The following is a 9709-nucleotide window of genomic DNA, read 5'->3' as shown; positions in this document are numbered from 1 at the left end:
TGATAATTTTATGTTTCGAGGCGTGATAAATATTTGCCATATAATGCTTGAAAATAGCCGTTTCTACATATGGAATTGAAAGTACTTTGGCAATAATAACTGTAACAAATACGGTGACGTGTAACCGTTGATAAAAATTTGTCAGTAGGCGAACCAATCGTTTCTTGCATTTAAACCAGGTGCAATATAGATTTCGACCCATTCCAAGTGCTCTAGATTTCAATTCTGGTTGAAACACTTTTTTATGTTTTTTTCTTCCTTCGATTTCTCGGAACTACTCCAAATTGTGAGCTTTTGCTCAATCTGAGGGTCAAAAATCATTGTTTTCTAAATTGAATTTACGTGCATGGCAGTGACCGTTTTAAAAAGAAATCTAATTAACTAATCACCTCAAAATTTATTCATAAAAAAGAGTTTTCATCTTGGTCGAGTATCAATGGTATCGTTTTGTGGTAGAAAGTATCTTTAAAAGAAAATTCAGTGATTTTTAATTACATAAATGCTATTTTATTATTACAATTTCGGTTTATGTCATATATTTGGTAATAACAGAAATTCTTCGTTTGATTGTGGCCTGGAGGTTGATTATCGGTTGCGAAGGGGACAGTTAAAGATTATTGCATATCAGCATATAAAATCCATAGAAAGCCTTTTCCAAAAACAGAACTACTTTGATGTCCCTGAATAGTTTGCATTTCGAATGTACGTTAAAGCAGCAAAGAACATAACCAAAAATGAAATGTGCAACATAAATGTGTCTTGGAATGATTATCAACTCGGTTGATAATGTTAAAATAAAAAGTGATGTTTCTTCGTTTGTTTGAAACTAATAAATGTAAGTTCACACTATGAAAAATAGTTTGTGCCGACAGCAAACAGAATATGTTCAAGCGGTTGGATTTTTACGCATTAGTTCGACATCTGAATTGACCATATCTTTGACCAAATCCAAGAATGAAACTTTTGGCTTCCATCCAAGTTCACGTCGTGCTTTGGATGAGTCACCGAGCAGTTGGTCGACTTCCGTTGGTCGGAAATACTTTGGATTCACTTTGACTCGAACAATATCGGTGCCCGCTTCGATGCCCATTTCATCGACGCCTTCACCTTGCCACTCAATTTTGCGTCCAATCACAGCGAACGAGGCTTCAACAAATTCGCGCACGGTGTGCGTTTCACCGGTGGCCACCACAAAGTCCTGTGGTTCCTTTTGCTGTAGCATCAGCCACATTGCCTCAACGTAGTCCTTGGCATGGCCCCAATCACGTTTCGAATCCAAATTGCCCAATTCGAAATTTTCAATCTGATTCAACGAAATCTTGGCTACCGATCGCGTTATCTTACGTGTCACAAAGTTTTCGCCACGTCTGGGTGATTCATGATTAAATAAAATTCCATTGCACGCAAACATTTGGTATGCCTCACGGTAATTGATCACAATCCAAAAACCATACATTTTGGCACATGCTACAAATAGATTTTTAAAAAAATATCAATAATTTTGTGAGAGCGAATAAAAACAAGTTATGAAATGTTTCATTACCGTACGGCGAACGTGGATAAAATGGAGTTTTCTCACTTTGAGGTGTTTCAACTACTTTTCCATAAAGTTCCGATGTGCTTGCCTGATAGAATTTCACTTTTTTCTCCAAACCACACGTTCGAATGGCGTCTAACAATCTAAGTGTTCCGACTGAAAGAAATTTACCGACATTTTATACATCAATAAACAGTGCACACCGTACATAATCATTTTTTGTGTTTTTTTTTAGTCCCAGTTTAGTTTACCTGCATCTACTTCGGCTGTGTATTCGCTGAGATCAAATGATACCTTAACATGACTTTGGGCTGCCAAATTATAAATTTCATTTGGTCGAACGGCTGATATAATTTTGATCAGACTACTGCTATCCGTCATATCACCGTAGTGCAATTTCATTCTTCCTTGTCGATGGCTGCTTCGATCAGCGTACAAGTGCTCAATGCGGCTCGTATTAAATGTGCTGGCTCTCCGTATGATGCCATGCACTGTGTATCCTTTTTCCAGTAGGAATTCAGCCAAATACGAACCATCCTGTGGAAATCCAGAATTGATCAACATTCCATATTTCAAACAACATCTCGTGAAAATAGAACTTATTTTGTTTCGAATTTTGTTTACCTGTCCCGTTATGCCGGTCAATAAAGCCACTTTCGAGTCACCGTCTATGTCATTTTGTACGTTCAACAATTGATTGCTGTCCATGGTTAGAAGTTTCAGTTAATTTTCAGTTTCCGCTCCAATATTCGCCCAAAGTGTACTGTATATCACGTTTCTATCACTTAAATGTAATAGAATTGTACGAAAAGATAAACCAAGCACATACGCTTGACAACTTGGCACATATGCGTGGCAACTGTCAAACAAATTGGTCAAAATGTAAACAAATCCCTGATAAATTACTAAATCCGTTGACAATCCATCGCAAATAATAAGCGAACGTTCGATTGCATTGGAAACAGGGCTCAATGCAACTTTAGATTGCTCTCTTTCAATCTCTTTCAATCTCTCTCTATCTCTCTCTATCTCTCGCTCCCTCTTTTTCGCTTCGTACACACTTTTGACTGTCAATTTTTGACAGATGACAAATCAGCCATTCGTTCGTAATACTCATTGTTCGTAATGGTGAATGTAATAACAACAGCAGCAGCAGCTACAGTGAAAATAAAGTTAAGATTAGCACTTTTTTGTGTGGATAAATTGGGTCGAGCATAAATATTTTCTTCAAATTAATTACCAAATAAACAATTAAAAATGACCACGAATAAATATCTGTTGTGTGGCGTAGCCATTGTAACTTTTATCTTCGTATTCATTCCATCAGCCAGTGTAAGTGCGCATCAAATGAAATTAACAACAATCCCCTTTATTTCGTACATTATTTGCAAAGTGACTATAGTAGCCAATAAAATGATATCAATCGGATATGATTGAACCTTTATGATTGGTTTGTTGCTAATTGTGTACCAAAACTGTAACCAAATTCGATTGTTCCCTTGTTTTTATACGAATAGGCACACTCATATGAAGACAATCGGTGCAGGTGTATTTGCCCTAGCATAAGTTCCGTGCTAAATGATACACAGAAAACAGATCGTTTGCTATTAATCGATAATGTACCACCTACAAAATGGTAAGAATTTGCAACAATAACAACATTCATTCCATTATTGCATCGTTAAAATGAATTTATGCAAAGAACTCCAATCAGCTTTACTTTCACCGAAGCCAATCGCAATTCGGTCGAATCGCAAAGGGAGAAGAGTTGAACAAAAAATATATTTTAGATTTATTTTCTGATTTTAGCAACTGTGATGACTTCATTTTACCACGTCTCGAGGGCAAAATCAAGGGAAAAGAACAAGAATTCTGTCCAAGATGCCAGTGCAAATATGAAAATCGTAATACTGGCATCATTCGTTTGGTTGTTATCATTGTGATATGGGTGATATCATTACTTGTTGTCTACATGCTCTTCTTGATTTGCTTGGATCCACTGCTGAACAAACGCATCAAAAATAGCTATCAAGAGCACACAAACGAAGAAGTATGTGACTAAGTGTTTTAATTTTCATTCTACATTTTGTTTGTTTGCACCTTTATGAGCTTGTTGCTTTTACTGCTTTTGGTTTTTTCTTCTTCTATTTTATGTTGTTTATTCCATTACAGTGAAACGTGTTTCATCGTAGATAGTAAACGCTTGTTGCCAATACTATAGTTTTAGCTCATTAGAATGCATCTCTCTTTGAAATATTTGGTGCTTTATGTTGTCGATTTCTTTTTTTAGTTTATTGTCACTACTTATCGTCCTTCTGAGTCAAAACAATTTGAGTTGTTGTATTTTTTTCTTTGAAATAGAATTTTTAGAATCTATGTCTCGCTCATTGATATAAAGAGCCATTCAAAATGATAAGCAATATACTATTAGTGAAAGTCTATTGTGTTGATTCTTTGCTGTTACCGAAAGTCCATGGTTTTATTGATATTATTTATGTCCGTAGAAAAAAAAGAAATTTATCAAAAAAAAAAACTTGAAAAAATTGAATAATATGTTTGGAAGAAGAAGCTTGTTTTTTTTTGCAAAATCATTCCATTTTTTGTTGCTGTTCACCAAAAACTGACCCTAGTTTGTTTTATTGTATGCAATAGAATTTAGCTACACTTTATAGTCCTGACTTGTGCTCTTTCTATCACTTAAAACAAACCTGAACAATATCTTCATTGTATTTTGCCTTTGCAACAGGATGATACCACCGTATCGAATTCAGCAAATAATTCGATCGATTTGGGTACAACGAGCTATACGTCGAATCATCAAATGGGCGTGCGAGTGAATGTACTAAATCGTGTTGGGCATCAACAAGATAAATGGAAACGACAAGTACGTGAGCAACGTCGCAATATTTATGATCGACACACGATGCTAAATTAGATGCGAATCTGATGCACGTTCATCTCCTCCTTCCTCCTCAAAGTTCTCACAAATCCGAATGGAATTTCAAGTTTCGTTTGCCGATTCCACGCATTCAAATCGATTCTATTTAACATTTTAATTGTATTTACAATGGGTCTGTATATAAATTAATCGGATATGAAAGAAAACTCATTGTTTCATTTCTTCTTCGCTAGTAGTTGTGGTTATGCGTTTTATTTTCACGATCGGTCAAAAGAGTGCATGAATTTGTTGGATGAGACTTATGAAAAACTCATCCAAATATTTTGTACAAAATACTTCTAAGCTTAACGATAATGGTGCGCTTAAAATTTGCGCCGTTTCAAGAGCTCTGGTCGCCAATTGATTGGATACATTTCCTCGGTGGCTTCATCGTCGGGTTTGTATACTTTGATGGTTTTATCAGCTTCGGTTGTAATCAAACGAGTTCCAGTTGCGTCGTATGTCATTGAGAATATGCCCGCTTCACTGTCCATTGAACCGGGTTGTACGGGTGCTTGGAAGCGTTGGAAATTGTAACCAGTTCGCCAATCCCAGAAGAAAAGTGTACCATTGTCACCACCCGAAACGAGTACACCGTCCGTATTGACAGCCATACAGTTCACGATAGCCGTGTGACCAGAAATGTTTTGAATGAAATTGCCTTCGGGACATCGCCATTGCTTAATATTATCCGGTGAAGCAGATGCAAACATATATCTGCAATGCAAAGAAGAAAACAAACATCATTAGCTTTTCTATACGGAATTTTCAATGAGAGCGATGGCAAACACAACAACGAATTGACTTACAATGTGGGATGCAAAACGATACTTCGAACGCTTTTCTTGTGATTTGTCAATGTGCACATACTTTTGCCGGCTGCTAAATCCCACAGTCGAACGGTGGAATCGTGGCTACCGGTGATGATTTGTGGAGCGGTGGCTTGGGCAACAACACTTGCAATGGTGTTTGTGTGTCCACAAAGTGTGTGAATATTCGCTTTTGTTCTCATATCCCATATACGAGCCGTTGAATCACGACCGGCCGTTACCAAAACATCAATCGTCGGATGCAATGCCATGGAATAGACAGCCGACAAGTGACCATGATAATGTCGGATCACTTTGTTGTATTCCAAATCCCAGCATTTTACTTGTCGATCCTCGCCACAACTGAATAAATACGGATGCTTTGCACTCACTGCCAAGCCACGCACGGTGCTCACATGACCCGTTAGCGAAAGTTTCAATTTTCCACTAGCCAAATCCCACACTTTGATGACCCGATCTGCTGCACCAGTGGCAAACCATTCATTGCCTGGTTCAACAGCAACACAGCGCACCCAACCCAAATGGCCGGATATCACACGAGACAATTTCCACGGTGCATGCCATTTTGGTTTGGGTATGGATGGTGCTTTCTTTGGTTGCAACTGCAATTGATTGCTAGGTGCAGTGGACTGACTTCCACCTGTAAAATAACTTTCCGATGAACTAGTGCTTGGCATTGGGACCAAAGCCGACGACGGATTCGCTTCCTCAATGCTCAAACTAGCCTCTTTGTCCGAACTTGTGTGACTGTTTTCATGTTGCGTCTTCGCCGGTTGATGCAAATGATCCTTTTTCTGGCTCTTTACACGATCATATATAAAATCATATGAATCACGAGCTTTCAATTCCTTTTTCCTACGCTCCCTGCAAAATGAAAATCGATCAAATTATTCATACAGCAATTCAACGTTTCACATTCGTACTTACAGTTCTTCGTCCAACTCTGGAAGAAATGGCTGATTTGACACGAACATATCGTGAGACCGTTTTAGCGATCGGAACACTAAAGTGTGCACTGAATGCCGCTGCACTTCTTCCATTTCGAATCTTTATGAAACTTTAAATTGAAATATTACTTCTTTTTAATTTTTGATTGATAATTTGCGGCTCAGTTTAAAGTTATATGTTGATTTGTGACATTTGTATCGTGTTTGGCTGTGGACACAAGTCAAACGTTTACATTAAGCCTGACTCACACCAACAAGATCGAAACAGGGTTGAATAAAGCAATGGTCAATATGTGAAAATCAGCGTCACCCATTCCAAATTCGATGGAATGAATGCGCATTGAAAAACTTGAAAATAAATGTTTCAAAGTGAAATTACAGGAATGAAATTGCGTAAATTGATATTTAGGTCGACATTGGAGCGTAATTGTGGTTCGACATGTGGTTCAATTGCTGCAATGTAAACACCGCATGCAATGTAATGGCTGCAACGCAAATGAGACGCGATTTCAGCGCCACGTTGTAAACGTCAAATGGAACGCTACAGCTCCTTACTATTACAACGGCAAAAATCTCACTTATTACGTTCATTGGTTTCAAGTTATCCACAACTTTGAAACGCCTATTTTTAATTCTCAACCAAAAACTCAATCAATCTTATATTAGCGTAGTAAAAACAAATATAAATAATAATAAAAATGTTGTACCTTGAAGATTACTTGGAAAGTAAGTGCAAATTTGTGATTTTTCATGAATAAATTTGGGTTTAAATATTTGTGGTTCGCCCATCGCCATATTTTTTTTCCCCGTCGATTGCCACACGCATACACTCTTAACCTAGGTGTAAATAATCAAAACCAAACAAAAATGTGCCTTTTGACATTTTCAAACAGAAATTTGCGATATTTTAGCATCAAATGCATCTAATGACTTCGGTTGAAAATACGATGACCGTAAAAAAGAATGCGATTTCTATGGATTTTACGAGTAATTTTCAAATCGAAATGCACATTTTTTGCGAATATTTTCCGTGTAACAAATTGGAAATGTTAACTCCAAACGAGTTGTTATGATTTGACATTTGGGCGCGAACTTCAATGTTTCCGTATGCGATGATGGCTTATAAACAAACAAACAGAAAACATGTATGATACGATTGCATATCGATTCGGTGTTTAATCCAAAAATTTCGAATTGAATTTTTAGTGATCGAACACTTGCCGCAGGAGCTTCGAGACCGATTTACCGATATGCGTGAAATGGACTTAACAGTTCAAAGTAAGTGCAATGGCAAAATACAATCTGAGTCTGCTTTTTCTTTCTCTCTCTCTCTCTCTCTGCGGATTTTTTTTCTAAACTTTTCCCTTGAATTCCAAATTAAATAATTTCAACATTATTTAAAAAACACACTCACAAAAATTAAAGACAACATTGACGCAATCGAAAAACGGATTCGTGGCCTATTTTCGAGATGTGCTCGCGGTGAATTGCAAGGAACACAGGCCGACGAAGAATACAATGAGATCAGTAAAGATTATTACAAAATATTGGAGGATGCCGACGAAAAAGTCGCACTGGCCAATCTGATGTACGATCTGGTTGATCGGTATTTGCGTCGGCTGGACAGTGAATTGTTCAAATTTAAATGTGAACTGGAAGCCGATCACAATGGCATCACCGAAATACTGGAAAAACGGTCGCTCGAACTCGAAGGGAATAGCAGTAATAGTAATAGCAATATAAATTGTAATAGCATATTGAATAATAGTACGTCATCAAATGCGGGTAACAGTCAGAAGGAGAATCGATTTTTTGGGTCGATTTCAAGTAACATGAACACACCACAAAATCGAGAGAAATACAAAGCGAGGCCGGAGAAGCGACGAAACAGCAGCACAAGTGTTGGACCGCCAGAGAAAAGACCGGCATTGAGTACTCCAGTTCCGAGTGTCGTTGCTACGCCGAATAATACGGCACATTCATCGACATCGTCGTCATCGTCGTCGAGTGCATCACTTGTTTTGCCCACAAACACACCAACGCTTCAAACAACTGTACCGTACAATCTGCAGCACATTGGTGCCGGCAATGCCATCGCGGCAGCAGCTAGTCAAGCAATCGTTGCGACACAACAAATGCAACAAGGTCGACGCACGGCCAGTTTAAAAGCATCATACGAAGCCATTCATGGCTCATCGACCAGCGGCTCACATGAACTGTTGATCGGACGAGAACTAGCCGGCGCCGCTCACAATGCACTTCAAGCCGTTGAACGTGAAGGCAACACGCTGAACAATCGACGACAGAAAAAGTAAGTGGCAACTGCACATGAATGACCGAACAAAGCTTATTTTCAATTCATTTCTTTATTTAATCGATTTTTATGGTTTCATTCTACTTTATTTTGAATTACGTAGAAAAGTTCCTGGTTTAAATATACCAACAAATGGTACAACATCTGCTCCTGTTTCGCTCAATTTGAATTCGACGGCACCGAATCAACCAACCCCGCCAATTTTAACCTCAACACCGGATCCCGAGTCACCATCTGCGTCAATGGTACTCGGCGAGAATGGTCTTGTTGTCGACCCGAGCACAGACGGTGATTGGTCATATGACCCCAACGAACCGCGATACTGTTTCTGCAACCAAGTATCTTATGGTGATATGGTCGCTTGTGATAACGAAGCCGTAAGTGTTCTATTTTCTTCGTTCAGACGAAATACCTCACAAAATGGCTAGAATAATATAACTAACAATGCCTTTATCATTTAATTTCAGTGTCCGTTTGAATGGTTCCATTATCCATGTGTTGGCATTTCGCAGCCGCCCAAAGGTAAATGGTACTGCTCAAAATGTACGGCATCGATGAAAAGAAGAGGAATACGTAAATAAGTATGTTCAGTGCACATGGAACAAACACGTTCCACGCTGCATAGGTTTTAAGCAACTAGCTCTTAGTCTCCTAGCTTTTACTTTATGTTTAAGAAAGTAAATTTCATGGAATTTCTCATAATTTAGATTGCCAATTTACAAAAAAAAAACAGTAGCAACAGAAAATGAATGTATACAATTGAGAAAGATGAATAATGTGTTAGTCGACATGATGTCGTTGAATGCCATACACAAGTCTGAATATGAAGTTTGGTTGATGCAATAATTGGCTGATTATTGCTTTCAATCCAGCTACACAAATAGAATACTTAGGAACAAAATCTAATTGAAAAAAACAAAAACTTTTTGCGACTCACATCATTTTCAAATCTTTTCAATTCGAGAATCGGTAAGGAAATGTTAAATGCATTTAGGGTTGTCTTAACGAGAAAAAAATGTAACTTGGAAACCCCTACGCTCCAAAAAAAAAACAAATTGTACAAAAACCCCACTCACTCGGAAAAGAAAAAAAAATACAAATCCTTAAAAACAAAAGTTTCGATTTTCATTTTCTGATGAAGCT

General features: G+C 37.9%; 5 protein-coding genes across 5 annotated transcripts in view; 2 read left to right on the top strand and 3 right to left on the bottom strand.

Moving 5' to 3' along the window:
• LOC129574011 (trafficking protein particle complex subunit 3) overlaps positions 1 to 9709 on the bottom strand; it is a 62183-nt gene that overhangs the window by 18006 nt on the left and 34468 nt on the right. The gene's annotated exons all lie outside the window — the stretch shown is intronic.
• On the bottom strand, positions 485 to 2604 carry LOC129573995 (GDP-mannose 4,6 dehydratase). Its single transcript, XM_055455249.1, has 4 exons — positions 2162 to 2604; positions 1789 to 2074; positions 1544 to 1693; positions 485 to 1467 (listed from the first exon to the last, which is right to left on the bottom strand). Exons 1-4 carry the CDS (start codon positions 2243 to 2245, stop codon positions 887 to 889), a joined length of 1101 nt encoding a protein of 366 aa, XP_055311224.1. The 5' UTR covers positions 2246 to 2604; the 3' UTR covers positions 485 to 886.
• LOC129574007 (uncharacterized protein CG1161) lies at positions 2634 to 4642 on the top strand. Its single transcript, XM_055455269.1, has 4 exons — positions 2634 to 2869; positions 3055 to 3173; positions 3347 to 3587; positions 4284 to 4642. The coding sequence occupies exons 1-4, from the start codon at positions 2795 to 2797 to the stop codon at positions 4470 to 4472; spliced, it is 624 nt and encodes a 207-aa protein (XP_055311244.1). The 5' UTR covers positions 2634 to 2794; the 3' UTR covers positions 4473 to 4642.
• Positions 4650 to 6743, bottom strand: LOC129573986 (pleiotropic regulator 1). Its single transcript, XM_055455237.1, has 3 exons — positions 6233 to 6743; positions 5285 to 6169; positions 4650 to 5192 (listed from the first exon to the last, which is right to left on the bottom strand). The coding sequence occupies exons 1-3, from the start codon at positions 6343 to 6345 to the stop codon at positions 4799 to 4801; spliced, it is 1392 nt and encodes a 463-aa protein (XP_055311212.1). The 5' UTR covers positions 6346 to 6743; the 3' UTR covers positions 4650 to 4798.
• Positions 6786 to 9681, top strand: LOC129573989 (inhibitor of growth protein 3). Its single transcript, XM_055455243.1, has 5 exons — positions 6786 to 6978; positions 7459 to 7530; positions 7678 to 8563; positions 8670 to 8943; positions 9034 to 9681. The coding sequence occupies exons 1-5, from the start codon at positions 6951 to 6953 to the stop codon at positions 9145 to 9147; spliced, it is 1374 nt and encodes a 457-aa protein (XP_055311218.1). The 5' UTR covers positions 6786 to 6950; the 3' UTR covers positions 9148 to 9681.

Source organism: Sitodiplosis mosellana, unplaced genomic scaffold (assembly GCF_009176505.1).
Source record: "Sitodiplosis mosellana isolate CC-2019 unplaced genomic scaffold, AAFC_SMos_1.0 Smas_scaffold_6150, whole genome shotgun sequence".
NCBI lineage: Eukaryota > Metazoa > Arthropoda > Insecta > Diptera > Cecidomyiidae > Sitodiplosis > Sitodiplosis mosellana.
The sequence above is the reverse complement of the archived record's forward strand: the minus strand, read 5'-3'. Positions and strand labels throughout refer to the sequence as shown.

Coding starts and splice junctions, on each gene's coding strand:
- LOC129573995 (XM_055455249.1), bottom strand. CDS start 2,245: ATGGACAGCAATCAATTGTTGAACGTACAAAATGACATAGACGGTGAC. Junction 1,694..1,788: donor CACAGCCGAAGTAGATGCAG/GTAAACTAAACT, acceptor AATTTCTTTCAG/TCGGAACACTTAGATTGTTA. Junction 1,468..1,543: donor TTATCCACGTTCGCCGTACG/GTAATGAAACAT, acceptor ATCTATTTGTAG/CATGTGCCAAAATGTATGGT.
- LOC129574007 (XM_055455269.1), top strand. CDS start 2,795: ATGACCACGAATAAATATCTGTTGTGTGGCGTAGCCATTGTAACTTTT. Junction 2,870..3,054: donor TATTCATTCCATCAGCCAGT/GTAAGTGCGCAT, acceptor TTATACGAATAG/GCACACTCATATGAAGACAA. Junction 3,588..4,283: donor AAGAGCACACAAACGAAGAA/GTATGTGACTAA, acceptor CCTTTGCAACAG/GATGATACCACCGTATCGAA.
- LOC129573986 (XM_055455237.1), bottom strand. CDS start 6,345: ATGGAAGAAGTGCAGCGGCATTCAGTGCACACTTTAGTGTTCCGATCG. Junction 6,170..6,232: donor CCAGAGTTGGACGAAGAACT/GTAAGTACGAAT, acceptor TTCATTTTGCAG/GGAGCGTAGGAAAAAGGAAT. Junction 5,193..5,284: donor ATCGTTTTGCATCCCACATT/GTAAGTCAATTC, acceptor TTTGCATTGCAG/ATATATGTTTGCATCTGCTT.
- LOC129573989 (XM_055455243.1), top strand. CDS start 6,951: ATGTTGTACCTTGAAGATTACTTGGAAA. Junction 7,531..7,677: donor AATGGACTTAACAGTTCAAA/GTAAGTGCAATG, acceptor CAAAAATTAAAG/ACAACATTGACGCAATCGAA. Junction 8,564..8,669: donor AACAATCGACGACAGAAAAA/GTAAGTGGCAAC, acceptor TGAATTACGTAG/AAAAGTTCCTGGTTTAAATA.